This window comes from Hemiscyllium ocellatum, chromosome 6 (assembly GCF_020745735.1).
Source record: "Hemiscyllium ocellatum isolate sHemOce1 chromosome 6, sHemOce1.pat.X.cur, whole genome shotgun sequence".
Classification (NCBI taxonomy): Eukaryota; Metazoa; Chordata; class Chondrichthyes; order Orectolobiformes; family Hemiscylliidae; genus Hemiscyllium; species Hemiscyllium ocellatum.
The window spans coordinates 111,213,177-111,232,909 of record NC_083406.1 but is presented as its reverse complement, the minus strand read 5'-3'; the positions used below and the strand labels follow the sequence as shown (position 1 = coordinate 111,232,909).

Genomic DNA, 19,733 nt, shown 5'->3' with positions numbered 1-19,733 from the left:
ACAGTTCTGGCCACCGCACTACTAGCAGGGTATGGATGCTTTGGAGAAGGTACAGAAAAGGTTTGACAGGATGTTGCCTGGTATGGGAATTTAAGCTACAAAGAAAGGTTGGATAGACAGGATTTGTTTTCACTGGAATGCAGGAGGTTGATGAGGGGCGACCTAATGAAAGTTTATAAGATTGTGAATGTGCATGGATAGAGTGGAAAGTTTGAGTTTTTTTCGCAGGGTGGAGGGGTCACTTACAAGGGAATACAGGTTCAAGGTGCAGAAGGGAAGTTTAAAAGAGATGTGCAAGGCGAGATTTTCGCACCAAGGGTGGTGAGGGTCTGGAATGTGCTCCCAGAGGAGGTGGTGGAAGCAGACGCAATAGCAGCATTCAGGAAACATGTGAACGGTTACATGAATAGGAAGGGAATGGAGGGATTCAAACCCTTAAAGTGAAGACAGTTTTAATATGGATGGACAAAATGTGTCGGCGCAGGCTTGGAGGGCTGAAGGGTCTGTCCCCCTGCTGTATTGTTCTTTGTTCTTTGTCACTGGGATGGGCAGAAAATGCTGGCCAAACCAGAAAAGTCCACATCCCATCAAATAATAAAACAAATTACCACCAGAGAAGTTGACACTGAAAATTACTCCCTTCTTAAAAATCCATTAATCAAGTAAGACATAGGAAAAAGGAGTCACACATACCCAAAAGGATGCAGTAGAACCTCAATAATCAGAACTAGATGGGTGGGGAGTATTTTTTTCAGATAATTGATCGTTTGGATAACCGGAAAAAAGTGGTAATTTGAGTGCCTGTTATTGACCTTCTCTCGGTTATCTGGCAATGCATGCCATAATGCCGTTTAGAGGATAACTGAATGCTGAATTGCCTAATCCTATTTTTATGGGACCTAACAACCTTGTTCAGATAATCCAAAATTCAGATAATTGATGTTCGGGTAATCGAAGTTCTACTGTGCATCATTTGTTGGGTCACGGGTGTGAAATGTTAACTCTGCTTTCTCTTTAGAGATGTTGCTGGACCTGTTGAGATTCTCCAACAATTTCTGCTTATTTCACGTCATTTACAATGTGATGTTTTTATGAAGTAGGCTTGCAATGCCATATTGATGAGGAATTTGTATTGATGAGGGATAATACAGAGGGTTCATTATGTTTCTTTTGTGTAGAGAAGTGTTATGTTAATTGAATTTAGTCGGTCTGACAGTAAATGTTGCCAAAAGCAAAATTTTGCAAAAGTTGGAAAAAGAAAATTTGAATGTAAAATGAAAAAAAACTTTATGAATAGGAATAATTTTCCAACCCTAAATGATTTTGAGTATATGTATTCAATCCCAATCTTCTCTCTGCTCCAAGGAAACAGTCCCAACTTCTTCAATATCTTTCATTTATCTATTCATGGATGTGAGTGTTGCTGGCTTATTGTCCACCCTGAATTGTCCTTCAGAAGATGCTGGTAAGCCAGTTTCTTGAACCACTGCAGTTATCTGCATGTAGGGAGATCCACAGCACTGTTCAAGAGGGAGTTCCAGGATTCTGAACCAGTGACAATGAAGGATCAGTGACAATGAAGGATTAGTCATATAATTCTAAGTCAGGATGCTGTGTGGCTTGGAGCTGGTCTTGCAGGTGGAAGTGTCCCTATATATTTGCTGTCCGTATCCTCTCAGTGATACCTACTCTCTATCTGCATAACTGAAGTTACTCATCCCTGGAATTCCTGTGAATTTTCTCTGTACTTTGATCTGATTGATTATTGTCACACGTATCGAGATACAGTGAAAAGTATTGTTTTGTATGTATTCCAGGCAAATCGCACCTTATATAAGTACATCAGGGTAATAGAACAGAATGCAGAATATAGTGTTAAGATACACAGAAAGTACAGAGAAAGAACAACTTTAATATATGAGAGGTCTATTCATAAGTCTGATAGCAATGAGGAAGAAGCTGTTCTTGAATCAGGCCCTTCGGCCCAGCAACTCCACACCGACCCTCCGAAGAGAAACCCACCCAGACCCATTCCCCTACATTCACCCCTGACTCATGCACCCAACACTATGGGCAATTTAGCATTGCCAATTCATCAAACCTGCACATCTTTGGACTATGGGAGGAAACCTATTTCATGTATTCAAATTTTTGTATCTTCTGCTTGAAATAAGTGGGTGAAAGAGAGTATATGCAGGCTAGGACAGGTTTTGATTATATTGGCTGCTTTTCCGAGGGAGTGGGAAGTATAAATGGAGTCAATGGATGGAAGGCTGGTTTTCATGATTGACTGGGCTGCATTCACAATGCTCTGTAATTTCTTACTCCAATGCCATCACATTCTTCCTAAAGTATGGTGCCCAGAACTGAAAGCAATGCTCCAACTGGAGATAAGTCAATGTTTTAGGCTTGTACGCCTTTGTTTTGCCATGGGGTGCCTCAGTCTGAACATTGAACACGAGATGGCATGGCTACACCCAACGAATGGCTTGCCTTGCCCAATGCCACTTGCTGGAATATAAGCTGCCTCAAACCTTGCTCTCCATGTCCTCCTGTGCAAATAAAGCTAATGTGATGGGGAAAAAAAAATATTTTTCACTCAGAGAGTAGTTAGTGTGCGGAATGCACTGCCTGAAAATGTGGTGGAGGTGGGTTCAATTTAGACATTCAAGAGGGCATTGTTTGTGGATAGACATGGTGTGCATGGCTGTGGGGAAAAGACAGGAGATTGGCATTTGATAATAGAGCTGTATTTAGGCACAATGGGCCAAATGGCCGTCATAATTTTATGATTCTGTCCTAAAAAGCAGGACAATGCCAAAATCCATGATGGCCTGCACTGTATGTGTGTTACATTTAAAAAGGCTGTTCATTTAAAATGGCTTCTGTATTAAAAGGATTCTGGGTTGCAACAGGCACTTCATTGTCTTGTCGTTGTATAACTTTCATTTGTTCATGAAATATGGACATCACTAGCTGAGTCAGCATTTAATGCCCATTGCCAGGAGACAGTTAAGAGTCAGTCACACTGTTGTGGGTCTGGAGTCACATGTAGGCCAGGCCAAGTAAGAATGGTAGATTTTCCTCCCTAGTGAATGAGATAGCTTTTATGACAGTTAGCTGTGATTACATGGTTGCCATTAGACTAGCATTGTATTTCAATTATACAGTTATAAAGTCATAGAGATGTACAGCATGGAAACAGACCCTTCAGTCCAACCCATCCATGCTGACCAGATATCTCAACCCAATCTAGTCCCACCTACCAGCACCCAGCCCAAATCCCTCCAAACCCTTCCTATCCATATACCCATCCAAATGCCTTTTAAATGTTGTAATTGTACCAGCCTCCACCATTTCCTCTGGCAGCTCAGTCCATACACGTATCACCATCTGTGTGAAAAGGTTGCCCTATCGGTCTGCTTTATATCTTTCCTCTCTCACCCTAAACCTATGCCCTCTAGTTCTGGACTCCCCGACCTCAAGGAAAAGACATTGTCTATTTATCCTATCTATGCCCCTCATTATTTTGTAAACCTCTATAAGGTCACCACTCAGTCTCTGACACTCCAGGGAAAACAGCCCTCGCCTCATCAGCCTCTCCCTATAGCTTAAATCCTCCAACCCTGGCAACATCCTAGTAAATCTTTTCTGAACCTTTTCAAGTTTCACAACATCCTTCCAATAGGAAGGCGACCAGAATTGCATGCAATATTCCAATAGTGGCCTAACCAATGTCCTGTACAGCCGCAACATGACCTCCCAACTCCTGTACTCAATACTCTGAGCAATAAAGGAAAGCATACCAAACGCCTTCTTCACTATCCTATCAACCTGTGACTCCACTTCAAGGAGCTATGAACCTGCACTCCAAGGTCTCTTTGTTCAGCAACACTCCCTAGATACTTACCTAATTCCTACAAAAAAATTCATATTCAAATTTAGATCGAAACCTATGTCCTCAGTTCTACTGGTGTGGTATTATGGGAAATATTTAACATAATATGGGAAAAATTGGTCAATTCAAGAGTTATAATTGAGTAAGTTAAAAGCATGTGAAAAAAGGTCAGAAACAGTAAACATCACACAGGCTGCATTTTTCATCTTGTAACAGCTCCTTGTATATTTCGACCTGCGGATCTTAGTCTAAACAAAAGGTCAGTATAATAGAAACAGAGTTATGGAATAACACAAATGATTAATTTTTTTTTGACTAGGGTTCAGTGTTACAGGTGACTGACATTTGATGATAAGCTGTAATTGCTCAGCATATTTTAAAATATATAATGTTTTCCTTTTCTTTTGTAAAGGCGCGAAAATTGGAAGGGAAATAGGGACCAATCTGGATCCTTCCTCTTGCCAAGTTTCAGCCAAACTGCTGCAGGATTTACAATAAAGGCTGATTATTGTCACTTCAATTGATCTTTTGAGTATTGTTGATTTATTTTGCTCTCATTGGTCCCTGCTAATTAAATTCTCCTTTGGTACTCGTCCACTAATATTACCATTATGCCATTACTTTCCCCCGTTTAACTACCCACAAGAAAATGGAAGATAATATTATAAAGTTAAAGTTTCCCAACTGATTGTTCAAAATCTACTTCAGGAGATTTCTAAGGATTGCTTATGTGGGTGTTCCTTTTCATAGTTGAGAAGGTCCACATCCTGTGTGAACATTCCTGATGAAGGGCTTATGCCCGAAATGTCGAATTTCCTGTTCCTTGAATGCTGCCTGACCTGCTGTGCTTTTCCAGCAACACATTTTCAGCTCTGATCTCCAGCACCTGCAGACCTCACATTCTCCAGTGTGAACATGTGTCATGATACATCTGAACAATCTTATTTCTGATTGAAAAGAAAGGAACCTGCTGGAGAAACTCATCAGGCCTGGCAGCATCTTTGGAGAGAGAAACAGAATTAATGTTTCGAGTCCGGTGTGTCTCTGCTGAGTTTCTCCAGCATTGTGTTAGTTTCAGATTTCCAGAATCTGCAGTATATTTTGTCACTAACTTCAAGGTGAATTATTGATGTTAACACATTATGTTATACATTTATAACCAATTTGTTTGTTTTAGGTTCGAGAAGTGAACAGTGCCAAATATGTCATGAGCAGAGATCGTGGGAAAAGATATTCAGTGAAAATCAGGGCAACAGTGAATGATATGTGCTTCAAAAGCACTCTCTGGAGTGAGTGGAGTAAGCCCCTCAATATTGGTAAGGACATCCCTTTAGACTAACCTTATGAAATCACAGTGATACATTGCATTTGTTCAGTTGCTAAACTTGAGAGGGTTCAGAAAAGATTTACAAGGATGTTGCCAGGGTTGGAAGGTTTGAGCTATATGGAGAAGCTGAATAAGCTGGGGTTCCTTTCCCTGCAGCATGTATCAAATGAATAAATAACCGCGGTCTTTTTTCCCCTGGGTGGGGGAGTGAAAATCTAGAGCGCATAGATTTAAGGTGAGAGGGGAAAGATTTAAAAGGAAACTAAGGGGCAAATTTTCACACAGAGGGTGGTGCATGTATGGAATGAGCTGCCAGAGGAAGTGATGGAGGCTGGTACAATTGCAACATTTAAAAAGCATCTGGATGGGTAAATGAGTAGGAAAAGTTTAGAGGCAGATGAGCCAAATGCTGGTAAAGTAGATGAATTTTGGATATCTGATCAATATGGACAAGTTGGACTGAAGAGTGTGTTGTCGTGCTGTACATCTCTATGACTCTCTGATTCGATTGATTTTAACACAGAGTCTGGAGGTAACAGTGGTGCAGACAAGGATTTCAGCAGCAGTTGGGTCAAACCAGGAGTGGGGACATGGCAATGTTACAAAGGTAGAAATATGCAGATCTTGCCTATTGAGGGTTTGGAAGATCCCATTAGGATTGACAACGATTGAAAATGGCTTGTCCTGAAGAACAATCATTAGACTCAAACTGATCAGTCTGTTTCGTGCTCCACAGTTGTCATCATAACTGTTGAGTTCCTCAAGCACTTCTAATTTTGAATTTTTGAAAACTATTTGGTAGCTGAGGAAGGATTGTTGGAACAGGCAGCTGGAATGAGGAGTGTGAGCTGTGTGATCCTGACCTATCCCTCAGCACTGCATTGGAGTGTGACTTCTCTGCCAGAGTAGAGCTTGAAACTAGAAAGTTGCCACTCGCACATCAACAAGCCCAATGTCTCGTGCTCAGCTGTGCATTCCCCTTATTTTTGAGACTTAACTCCAGTTGTCTTGTTTATTTGTTGCACAATAAACATTTAACCAGTTATATTAATTGATAAATCCTATATTATTAATATTTATTAAGTGTGTTGTATTCATTTTGTACTCTTCTCATTGTCCCTGTGTTCCCTTGAGTTCACAGTGACCAATTAAAGATTTAAAAAAAGAGGAGGAAAATGTGGAAGGGTATCTGATCTTGATATGTGGATGATACCAATGAGTAAAGGAATATTGTCTTCTTGCTTTCAGAGATCGAGATGAAGAATTTCCCCCTTTCAACAATTATAGCAGTGGTCACACTTAATTTTATTGCAATGGTTTTGGTGCCGATATTCATCTGTACAAAGTAAGTTATTCCTCTGGCTACATTTATTAATCATAGATAAGTCTACTATTGAAGGAGCCCAGTCCAAGGGTCTTGTGGTCATGTGCTTACCTTTGAGTCAATGGTTTCACCTGCCACAGAGGTGTTTTCTAACATGTCTGAACAGGTTGGTACCTTTTTTTTCGAGAAGGAGCCTATTCAACCCATTGTACCCGGAACAATCCAGCTAGGCCCAATCCCTTGCTCGTTCCCCATACTTTTGTCCTGCAACGACATATAAAAACCTAGCAAATAGGTGCATGAGTAGGCCAATTGACCTCTCAAGCCTGTATACAGCTGATCATGCAATTTTAGTATCCCACTCCTACCTTCTCTCCATACCCCTTGATCCCTTTAGCAGCTAGGGTCACATCCAACCCCCCTCCTGCATCTATCTAATGAATTGGCCCAATAGCCTCCTGTGGAAGAGAATTCCACAAGTTCGCAACTCTCTGAGTGTAGAAACTCTTCTTCATCTCAGAACGGAATGGCTTGCTCCATATTCCTAAACTGTGGCCTGTAGTTCTGGACTTCCCCAATATCGGGAACGTACTTCCCGCATCGAGCCTGTCCAGTCCCATCAGGATTTTATACATTTCTACAAGATCCCCCGTCATTCTTCTGAATTCCAGTGAGTATAAGCCCAGTCGATCCAGACTTTCTTTGTATGTCAGTCCCACCATCCTGGGAATCAGTCTGGCGAACCCTTGTTTAACTCTGTTTGTAAAATTTTGCAGAAATTCACTGATGGGATATTGGCAGCCCAGTATTTATTGCTCATCTCAAATTGCCCAGAGGGTAGCTAAGAAGAACCACATTGCTTTAGGTTTGGGGTTACATGTTGGTTAAACCAGATAAAGATAGTATTTCCTTCCCTAAAGGGCATTAGTGAGCCAGATGATTTCTTCTGACAATCAACTATAGTTCCATGACTGTCATTAGACTTTTAAGTCCAGATTTTTATTGAATCCAAATTCCAACTTCTGCCGCTGTGGGATTTGAAGCCAGGTCCCCAGAATGTCACTTTGGTTTCTGGACTGAAAGTATACTGATAATAACAATAGGTCCTCAAATCATAACATTGAGGTCAATCCTTAACAAGCTAGGGGATGAAGGTGCCACGGTAGCTCAGGGGTTAGCACAGGGACCCGGGTTCAATTCCAGCCTCAGGCGACTGGGTTTCCTCGGGGTACTCTGGTTTCCTCCCACAATTCAAAGATGTGCAGGTTGGGTGAATTGGCCATGCCACTGTTAGGGATTAGTCAGGGATAAATGTAGGATCAGGGAATGGGTCTGGGTAGACTACTGTTCGGAGGGTCGGTGTGGACTTGTTGTGCTGAAGAGCCTGTTTCCATTGTGTAGGGAACTTAATCTAATCATGAAGGGTTAATGGAGGTAGGTACATTGGTGGAGCAATCAGAGCGGTCATGACTGCACTGAATGGAAAAGCAGGCTCAAGAGACTGAGAGGCCCATTCCAACTCCTAATCAATAAGTTTGAAAGTGTATGAAAGGCTGCAGGCAGGATGAGGAGAAGAAGGAGGGATAATTTCTCATAGTCACAGTCATAGAGACTATCAAGCCTGGTTTTGATAAGACGTATTCCCATACTGTTGCAAGGGTAGAAACCAACAACACAGACATTGTGTTCATGCAATGTAGACATGGATTTTAAAGGGGATTTGGGCACCACATCGAAGGAATGAAAAGAGACATAGTAGTGGGTCAGGACGAAGGACTCAAGATTTGAATGTTTAAGCAGAGAGTTGATTAAGGAAGATTTGAAAGAGAAGGCATCAATACATGAGGACTGAGGAAGATAACAAGTGACATGGGGTCAGAAAATTCAAGTTGGCAGTATAGTGGGAATAGGATTTATGCAGCAGAATGTCAAGATGATCAATATGATGTTGAAAATTAAAGAAACATTAGCTTGGTCATCGAGTGGGAGGGAGACAGTTGAGTCATTCATAAGATTAAAAGAGTGTGACCAAAAACAAAGTGGGTTCCTCACTTTTGTTTTGGAGCTGAGGATGGAGAAGAAAATATGATGGGGATGGAGAAGTCAAGTTGACAATGGAGAACAGAAGCCAGAACTTATCTTTGAACTCCCAAATGATTCTCAAATAGTGCGTAGTTGTGGCAGAGGAGATGGTCTTTAATGTGGTCAGATTTGATGGCTTGTATTTAAATCTGTTGTCTGCCACATCCATTCAAGTTTGACTACCCTGGAGTTAGTGGGAATGTAAAAGAAGATTGTGTCAGGGGGAAACAGTCAGGATGAGAAAAAGTAGTGGTTTTAATTAAAACCTCTTTACCTACTATATTAGAACCATTCACAATTTTAGACATGCTATCAAATCTCTGAAATACTTTGTTTTAAGGAGAACAAACTGAAACATTGTTATGAAAGGGAAGTTTAATAAATATTAAAAATGGTGAAATTGATTGCAATAATTGACTTATCCTTGCTGAATGACCTTTTAGTAGTGAAATCACACACATAAAAATGTGAAAAGATGAGACTCTGGGACTACTTTGTCTAATCCATTTTGAGTTTCCATTTTGGCCATTTATGAGTACTTTAATGAAGAAAATCCCAAGCCTGGTTCATCCTTCCTGAAAGTTGTAAACTTTCAATTCTCATATTATGCATAATAATCTCAGGTGGAATTACCATGAATGTATTAAACTGAATTGAGTTGAATAGAATTAGCTTTATTGTCACGTACTGAAATACAGTAAAAAGTTTGCATGTCTCCACTTATAGTATCACCTTAGCAACAAAGGTATATCCTCTTCAGTTACAAGATCTTAGAAAAATAGAGAAATAAAAACTCTGACATTGCAGAAATAAAAGTTCAGAATGAAGGTCTTCCAACCCAGACCATGCTGGCATCAGGTGACACTGTATCTTGGCTTCAGACCATGCCAGGTTTCACCTCAAGGTTCATGAAGTTGGGACATTGCTCTGGAATCACCTCAAGACCAGGAGGCCATGATGAGGCCATGCCAAGCTGAGAGACGACCACATACAGCCAGAAGGCCAAGAGGAAGCCACGTCAGGTGGCTGCCACACAGGGCTGCTACACCAGGCTGGAGGGAAACCACACCACACCTGGGGACTGCCTCAGAGGGCTACTACGCCTGGCTGGTAGAGCACCTCACTACACTGGGGGGGCTGCCACAGATGGTTGCTACACCTGGCCAGAAGGGCACCTCACGACACTTGGGGTGGTGGTTGCTTCAGCAGGATAGCTACACCAGGCTGGAAGGCACCACACCACACTTGGGGCCTGCCACAGGGGGCCGCTATGCCAGGCCAAGAGAAAGCCATGCCAGGAGGCTGCCACGGGAGGACGCTACCACATCGTGTATGCACTGAGGCCAGTGGTCATCAGCGGCCAGAAGTCATTGGAGGTGTGAGAGAAGAAGGAGAAAAGAACACAAAGAGAGGAAAAAAAAGAGAAGATAAAGATTGGTGGAGGGCATGAGCTCCAGCTGAGGCATTCTATTCTGTGGCCATCTTGGACTGGACATCATACAGATAGATATATAATGTTGGTAGATATGCTATTACCATGTAAAAAAACAGAGTTCATGTTCTTGAATAAAGGCAGACAACATGATCCCTTTTCTCAAGCTACAAATTGCTGAGTCAGGGAAACTTTTGCAGCTAAGTAGAGAACAGGGTTGTCCGAGGATGTATCTACCTTCTGCAGAAACTGCGATAATTTGAAATAATTCTTCTAATATTTTGCCCAATGTTTTGCCCTATCTTCAATATGGTAGTGAGGTCCCTTGGCTGGGAGATGTGAGAATAGTGTGCAGGCTGGAGGCAATGTTATTTAGAGTCATAAATCACAGCCTCAAAATAGGGTAGGCCATTTAGGACTAAGGCAAGGAATCATAGAATCTCTACAGTGCAAATGGGGTCATTTGGCCCAACAAGCCCACACTAACCCACTTAAGTGTATTCTATCCCATCCCATCCTATCCCTGTAGCCCCATATTTGCCATTGTTCACCCACCTAGTCTGCTCATCCCTAGACACTATAGGTAATTTACATGGTCAACCCACCTAACCTGCCCATCTTTGGATTATGGGAGGAAATGGGAGGATCTGGAGGAAACACACACAGCCGCGGGTGGGATTTGCAAACTCCACACAGGCAGTTGCTTGAGGGTGGAATTGAACCCAAGTTCCTGGTGTTGTGAGGCAGCAGTGCTGACCAGTAAGCCATTGTGCTGAACCTAAAGAAAGGAGGAATTTCTTAACTCACAAGCTTGTGAATCTTTAGGATTCTCAACTTTAGAGATCAATGGAAACTTGTTCATCGATCAGATAAAAAGCAGAGATTGATATATTTCTACACGTTAACTGTATTAATTGACACAGGGATAGTACTGGAAAATGACATTGAGGCAGAAAACCATGATCTGATTGAATGGTGGAGTGTCTGGAGGGGCTGAATGGCCTATCCCTGTTCCTATTTCTTCAGTTCCCGTGATAACTTTGCCAAAATATTCTAAAAATAACACGGCTATACTTTTGTGCTCTTACCAGGTTCAACTTATGGTCAAAAGTGTGTCAACCAATCCCTGATCCTAAGGAGAATTTCAGAGGCCTCTTTGAAGAATGTGATGGTGATTTTAAGGTATCAAGCTAAACTAATGAATAACAGAGACAGAAAAAAACTCCACAGGACATGTAAAATTGTCATTGTTTACTCTGGGTGAAGCTTATAGGGGTCTGGGCAATTTGGGTTATAACGAGATTGGTGGCAGAATAGAATGAGCCATCCAACAAGGCCTGTTTTGACATATCAAGCCTCTCACTCCATCATTGTGACAAGTACTGAAGTGAGATTCTTGCCAGGCAGAGCTGAGTTGACAATAAGGTGGATTACTGCTGGTTAAATGCCTTGTTAATGGCTCAAGATGTGTCATTAACATGTGTCTTCCTATCATACCAAACATAGAAATCAGAGTGAGTATCGCTGAATGATATTCCTGTTGGACATCAGACAGCAACAATTCATGGTCACCTGTACACGCAACCGCATCCATGGACATTGGCACCTGAAATGTGCCAGCCTCCAAAATTCTACATGGCATATTTCTGATCTAATTGCAAGACTCTTCTGTGCTTTAATCCTGTACCTCAGGCTGTACTGGCAACTCTCATTGTGATACTACAGCCCAGCTCATAGATTGGCCCAGGCTGCATCTTTGGGCTCTTTACTTGCTGTCACAGTGCCTACTCACTCCGAATCTGCCTGGATGTTCACAGCACCTCCGCATTGTCCTGCATTTTTGCACCTTGCCCCCTCAGCATAATAGGTTCAGAATACTTCTGTCGTGTCTTGCTGTTTAATGTAGATATCAAGCCAGGAAGATTGTTATGTTTTCAGCAGGCCTTCTATTAAGTGAAATGATAGAGCTTTCATCAGGGGGGCGTAAAGAAGTCAAGAGCAGCCTCCAGTATCAGTCCAGATGTTTGACCACTGCCAGTCAGGTACTCGGCGTGGTCAGAATCAGGATGTGGTCCATATCAGAGATGAGGAGAAATGGAGAACTACAGATGTTGGAGATCAGAGTCAAAAAGTGTTGGCGTTGGAAAAGCACAGCAGATCATTTCTGAAGAAGAACTTATGCTCGAAACGTCGACTCTCCTGCTTCTTGAATGCTGCCTGACCGGCTGTGCTTTTCCAGCACCACACTTTTTCAGTCAGAGATGAGGAACCAACTGTCAGGCATCCCACCACCTCTCTCAACCCTTTTCTCCATGCTGTGGCTGTTTTCCCCCTGGAATGTTTATCTGAGAAGTATTGCTTTTGCTCTGTGTCATTTGTGGTTCACTAGTCATCCCTCACCTTTGAGTCAAAGAATTATGAACTCAAGTCTTATTCTACATTGTAACATTAAACTCTGAGGTAAGAATGCACTGTTGAAGCTGCTGGCATTCAGAAGTGAAAGTTGTCTGTCTCTCAGATGGGAAATATCCTGGGATAATATTTTGAAAGAGGCTACTCTCTGGTGTCCTAGGCACAGACACTGGATCAATCACTTTCTCATAGCTGTGATGGAAAACCCATAGGGTGCAGGTTTGTCACCATGTTTCTACATTATAACAATGACTCACTTTAACTGTCTGTAAATAATGGTGAGACAGAACTGACTCTGTTACATAAATGCAAGATCTTCCTCCTTTTTTTAATCAGATGCCCAGGGCTGGAAGAAGTTTTCAATCAATCACTTTACTAACATTACATCAGCTGCTATGACGCAATATGCAGCCATACCCCAAGACCATTTGTCTGAGCTTCTGGATTACTAGACCTTACCACTCTACCACTGTCCTCCCTTCTAAAAGAAGAACAAGAAGAAACTTGGCTGTTAATAAGATCATGAGATGGAGGAGCAGAAGTAGACCATTCAGCCCATCGAGCCTGCTCTGCCATAAGATCATGGTTGATCAAATAACCTTCAATTCTATATTCCTGCCTTTTCCTCCTGACCCTTGATTCCCTTAGTCATTAAAAATCTGGCCATCTCAGCCTTGAATATATTCAATCTTCTTGAAACCTCAGTTGAAAAAGAAATCCACAGATTCATTACCTTCTGAGAGAAGAAATGTCTCCTCATCCTTGTTTAAATGAACAACTCCTTATTCTGAGATTATGCCCTCTGGTCCTAGACTTTCTCTCAAGGGGAATCAAGTTTTTTACATCCATCCTGTCAGATCCCTTTCTTATCTTTTAATAAGGTCACCTGTCATTCTTCTAAATTCCAAAGAATCTAAACCCAATTTACTCAATCTCTCCTCATAAGGAAGACGCTGCATAGCCAGGAGCAACCTTGTGAACCTCAACTGGACTGTTTCCAATGTCAGTGAATCTTTTCTTATATAAGGAGGCCAAACCTATTCTCAGTAATCCAGCAGTGGTCTGAACTAGTGGTTGACTAGTGGCTTTTATGGTTTTCACAAACCCTTGCTACGTTTGTAATCCAATCCCATTGCAATAAAGGTCGTCATTCCATTTTCCTTCCCCAGTACCAACTAACGTTGAAAAGCACCCTCGGTGATGCTCAAACATGGAGGATGCCTGCTTTACAGGGATAAATAACTTTGCAGCACCATCTCCCAACCTCACGGTGCACCAACTTGTTTTTCAGCCAATTCTTTAGCAGCAGCATCAGAGTTACAGTGCAGGAAATGCGGCAGTGAGTTTGCAAAGCACAAATAGCAGTGATATCATGACCAGAAGATCAGTTTTAGTGACCATGATTGAGTAATAAATATTGCTGGTCTCCTTGCCTCGAAATTGTGCAGGATATGTTACATCCATTTCAGGATGGGAAGGCTCAGCTTAATATCTGATTTAAATGACAGTGATTGACAACATTGCCTCTCCCCTGCAGTACTGCACAGGAGCATCATCCTAGATCATGCATTTCATATCTCTGATGGGATTGGAATGTGAGGATCTTTTAAGTTGGGCATAGTATGTGGACCGAGCCATGCCTACATGTGTTTTTGCATTATGAGACTCTCAACAGTGAATAGCATTCACTTGTAGTGTGTCTTGGGCAAAAAGGATAGGGTGATGGGAGGGAAGGTGAGGGTGGGTGATTTGAGCTTACACCTCTTGTTGCCTGAAAGTATCAGACTGTAGAGTTACCATTTCAGAGCCTCATAAACTCAATAGAGTCATAGACTTGTACAACATGGAAACAGACCCTTCATTCCAACTTGTCCATGCCAACCAGATGTCCTAAACTATTCTAGTCTCATTTGCCAACATTTGACCCATATCTGTCTAAGCTCTTCCGATTCATGTATCCATCCAGATACCTTTTAAATGCTAGAATTGAACCAGCCTCCACCACTTCCTCTGGCAGCTCATTTCACACACTCACCACCCTCTGTATCAAGTTCCCCCTTACGTCTATTTTGTTTTTCCTCTTACCTTAAACGTCTGCCCTCTAGTTTTGGACATCCCCACCTTGGGAAAAAGACTTTGGCAATTCATATTATCCATGCCTTTCATGATTTTATAAACCTCTACAAGGTTAGTCTTCAGCCTCCAAATCTCCCTATAGCTCAAACCCTTCAATCCCAGGGAGATCTTTGGAACTCTTTTCTGAATCCTTTCAAGTTTCACAACATCCTTCTGATCAAAGGGACCAGAATTGAAGGCAGTGTTCCAAAAGTGGCATAATCAATGTCCTGTACAACTACAACATGACATCCCAACACCTATACTCAATTCACTGACCAATGGAAGCAAGTGTACCAAATGCCTTCTTCACTACCCTGTCTATCTGTGACTCCACCTTCAAGGTTACTTTGCTTGGCAACACTCCCCAGAACCATACCAGAAAGGGTATAAGTCCTGCCCTGATTTGTCTTAACAAAATGCAATGCCTCACATTTATCTAAATTAAACTTCATCTACCATTCCTCGGCCCATTGACCCATCTAATTAAAGTCTCATTTTACTCTGAGATAATCTTCTTCATTAGAGTGGTGCTGGAAAAGCACAACAGGTCAGGCAGCATCCGAGGAGCGGAGAAATTGATGTTGATTTTCCTGCTCTTCGGATGCTGCCTGATCTGCTGTGCTTTTCCAGCACCACTCGAATCTTGACTTTGATTTCCAGCATCTGTAGTAGCCACTTCCACCTAACCTTCTTCATTGTCCACTGCATCATCAATTTTGGTGTCATTTGCAACTTACTAGTTGTTCCTCTTTTATTCATATCCAAATATTTCATATAAATAACAAAAAACAGTGGTCCCAGTGCCAATCCTTGCAGTACACTGGTAGGCACAGACCTCCAATTCCAAAAATAACCCTCCACCATCACCCTCTGTCTCCTACCTTCAAGCCAATTTTGTATGTAAATGGCTAGCTGTCCCTGGATACCATTTGATCCAACCTTACTAACCAGTCTACCATGTGGAACCTTGTTGAATGCCTTGCTGAAGTCTATATAGACAACATCCACCACTCTGCTTTCATCAATCTTCTTGGTCACTTCTTCAAAAAACACGATCATGTTCATGAGAGACAATTTCCCACACACAAAGCCCTGTTGACTATCTGTAATCAGTCCTTGCCTTTCCAAATACATGTAGGTCCTGTCCCACAGAGTCCCCTCCAGCAATTTACCCATTTCTGACTTCAGATTCACTGGTCTATAGATCCCTGGCTTTTCCGTGTCACCTTTCTAAAATAATGGGACCATATTAACCACCACCCAGGCTTCCGGCACCTCACCTGTGGCTATTGATGATACAAATACAGAGGAATCTCGATTATCCGGCATTTGATTATCCGAATATCGGATTATCCAGCAAAATCACAAGGTCCCGATACTCAGCTAAACTATGCTATGCTGCATTTGATTATCTGGAATTCAATTAACCAAATGGAATACTGCCCGCCTGTGTCTTTTTGATAATCGAGGTTCCCCTGTATCTCAGCAAGAGACGTAGAAATCACTTCCCTAGTCTCCCACAGAGCTCTAAGTTACACCTGATCATGTACTGGGCAGCACGGTGGCACAGTGGTCAACACTGCTGCCTCACAGCACCATACACCCGGGTTTAATTCCTGCCTCAGGCGACAGACTGTGTGGAGTTTGCACATTCTCCCTGTGTCTGCGTGGGTTTCCTCCCACAGTCCAAACATATGCAGGTTAGGTGAATTGGCTGTGCTAAATTGCCTGTAGTGTTAGGTGTAGGGGAATGAGTGTGGGTCGGTGTGGACTTGTTGGGCTGAAGAGCCTGTTTCCACACTATAAGTAATCTAATCTTAATGCATTTTAACCGTCCAGTACCGCCTCCTCTGTAATATCTGTACACTTTTCAAGATGTCAATATTTATTTCCCTATTTTCCTTTTCTCCCACAAAATTCTCCACAGTAAACACCGATGCAAAATACTTGTTTAGCATATCTCCCTTCTCCTGTGATTATTAGCCAGTGTCCAGTCTTCTGGCACCTCACCCATGGCTATTGATGAGACAAGTATCTCAGCGAAAGGCCCATCAATCTCTTCCAGCTTCCCTCACATTTCTGGGATACACCTAATCAAATCTCAGAAATGTATCTGTATTTATGTATTTTAAGACTCCAGCACTTCCTTTTCTGTAATATGAAAACTTTTGAAGATATCACTGTTTATTTCTCCAAGTTCGCGAGCTTTCATATACTTTGCCACAGTAAATACTGATACAAAATATTTGTTTAGTATCTTACCCACCTTCTACAGTTCCACACAGAGATGACCTTGTTGAACTTTAAGGGGCCTTATTCTTTCCCTGGTTATTCTTTTATCCTCCATGTATTTAGAGTCATAGAGTCATAGAGGTGTAAAACACGGAAACAGACCCTTCGGTCCAACTCATCCATGCCGACCAGTAATCCAAACCCAATCTAGTCCCACCTGCCAGCATCTGGCCCATATCCCTCCAAAACCTTCCTATTCATATACCCATCCAAATGCCTCTTAAATGTTGCAATTGTACCAGCCTCCACCACTTCCTCTGGCAGCTCATTCCATACATGTACCCCCCTCTGCGTGAAAAAGTTGCCCCATAGGTCTCCTTTATATCTTTCCCCTCTCACCCTAAACCTATGCCCACAAGTTCTGTACTCCCCAACCCCAGGGAAAAGACTGCCTATTTATCCTATCCATGCCCCTCATAATTTTGTAAACCTCTATAAGGACTCCCCTCAGCCTCCGACGCTCCAGGGAAAACAGCCCCAGCCTCTTCAGCCTCTCCCTGTAGCTCAGATCCTCCAAGCCTGGCATCATCCTTGTAAATCTTTTTTGAGTCCTTTCAAGTTTCACAACATCTTTACGATAGGAAGGAGACCAGAATTGCACACAATATTCCAACAGTGGCCTAACCAATGCTCTGTACAGCTGCAACATGACCTCCCAACTCCTGTACTCAATACTCTGACCAATAAAGGAAAGCACACCAGACACCTTCTTCACTATCCTATCTACCTGCGACTCCACTTTCAAGGAGCTATGAACCTGCACTGCAAGGTCTCTTTGTTTAGCAACACTCCCTAAGACCTTACCATTAAGTGTATAAGTCCTGCTAAGACTTGCTTTCCCAAAATGCATCACCTCACATTTATCTGAATTAAACTCCATCTGCCACTTCTCAGCCCATTGGCCCATCTGGTCCAGATCCTTTTGTAATCTGAGGTAACCCTCTTCGCTGTCCACTACATCTCCAATTTTGATGTCATCTGCAAACTTATTAACTATACCTCTTATGCTCACATCCAAATCATTTATGTAAATGATAAAAAGTAGAGGACCCAGCACCGATCCTTGTGGCACTCCACTGGTCACAGGCCTCCAGTCTGAAAAACAACCCTCCACCACCACCCTCTGTCTTCTACCTTTGAGCCAATTATTTATCCAAATGACTAGTTCTCCCTGTATTCCATGTGAGCTAACCTTGCTAATCACTCTCGCAAGGGGAACCTTGTCGAACGCCTTACTGAAGCCCATATAGATCACATCTACTGCTCTGTCCTCATCAATCTTCTTTGTTACATCTTCAAAAAACTGAATCAAGTTTGTGAGACATGATTTCCCATGCACAAAGCCATGTTGACTATCCCAAACCAGTCCTTGCCTTTCCAAATACATGTACATTCTGTCCCTCAAGATTCCCTCCAACACTTGTCCACCACCGAGGTCAGGCTCATCTGTCTATATTCCCTGGCTTGTCGTAGAATCTCTTTGGATTCTCCTGAACCCTATTGGCCAAAGTTGTCCTATGTCCCCTTTTTGCCCTCCTGATTTCCCTCTTGATTATACTCCTATTACCCTCATACTCTTCGAAGGATTCACTTGATTTCAGCTGTCTATATGTACCATATGTCTCCTTCTTTTTCTTTTTCTTGAACAGAATCTTAATTTCTCTCATCATCCAGCATTTCCTACACCTATCAGCCTTGCCCTTCACCCTAACAGGGTTACACTCCCATCTGGATTTTCATTGTCTCATGTCTGAAGGCTTCCTACTTTCCAACCGTCCCTTTACTTACACATTGCCTTGCCCAGTTAGCATCTGGAGAGGGTTGACAAACAGCAAAATAATACCCGTGTTTTTTCTCTCCAACAGACATGGATTAATAAGAATCCATTACTGGCGACCAACCCAGAAGAATGCAGTCCAACAACATTGAAATAAGTCTAGAAGCTTATCCCTAAAAACTGGTATCAAGTGCAACTTTATTCTGGACTGCCCTTCATGATTATAACATTGAATGGACATTGGTTTCACTTTGGGTTGAGATGTACATTTGAAAAGGAAAGTGTAATGTCTACTGCTATTGATGACAATTTTTTACACGCTCTATTTCTCAGCTCACTGTAGTGTTTGCTTTACTGTTAGATGTGCATTTGTTTTGACCCTCACCAGATGTTACAGGAGAGTGTCCAGAGTTGAGAAAAGCCTCAAGAGGCTGAGGACAGAGAAGAAGAGAAATTATGCACAGTGAAGAGAATTGGAGGCACCGTCAAAGAGGAAGAAAAGGTGGTGGGGGGAGAGGGGTGAGGGGCAGGAGGATGGGAGGGCTGCTGGAATGGTAAGGAGACAGAGGAAAGTGGAAGTATCAAGGGCAAAAAGGAGGGACAAGAATGATGTACCTCTTATGCTCACATCCAAATCACTTATGTAAGTGATAAAAAGTAGAGGACCCAGCACCGATCCTTGTGGCACTCCACTGAGGAATGGCCTACATGAAATAAATCGTCAAATTAAATGTGAATTAAATTGGAACTGTTAGTTCTGTCCATTGTTCCAATATTTGAATAAAAAGTAAACATTCTATTACTGTGTTGTCTGCCGATTAGCAGTGTCAAAGATTTTTAAAAACTTATTTCAAAGGTGATGGACATTACTGAAAAGGCCAGCATCATTGTCTGTCCTGAAGTGCTCTTGAACTGAGTGCCTAACTGGGCTTTTTCAGGGAATAATTAAGAGTGAACAAGCATATGCCAGACCAGGTAAGACCTTTATAAAATGATATGTATGCTTTTTTGGTAAAATTAATGGTAATCTTAGTAATGGTGACCACGAAACGTATCAGGTTTTATTACTTG

At 42.1% G+C, this 19,733-nt stretch overlaps 1 protein-coding gene across 4 annotated transcripts in view; it reads left to right on the top strand.

Annotated features, from left to right (window-relative positions):
* Positions 1-19,459, top strand: part of LOC132816543 (interleukin-5 receptor subunit alpha-like) — a 60,375-nt gene extending 40,916 nt beyond the window's left edge. For all 4 annotated transcript variants that reach the window (XM_060826284.1, XM_060826286.1, XM_060826285.1 and 1 more), the window contains exons 8-11: positions 5,076-5,214; positions 6,474-6,570; positions 11,155-11,245; positions 18,751-19,459. In XM_060826284.1, the coding sequence (XP_060682267.1) occupies positions 5,076-5,214; positions 6,474-6,570; positions 11,155-11,245; positions 18,751-18,819 (396 nt within the window). In that variant the 3' untranslated portion in view covers positions 18,820-19,459. The remainder of the gene's footprint in view (positions 1-5,075; positions 5,215-6,473; positions 6,571-11,154; positions 11,246-18,750) is intronic.
* The last annotated feature ends 274 nt before the right edge of the window (positions 19,460-19,733 follow it).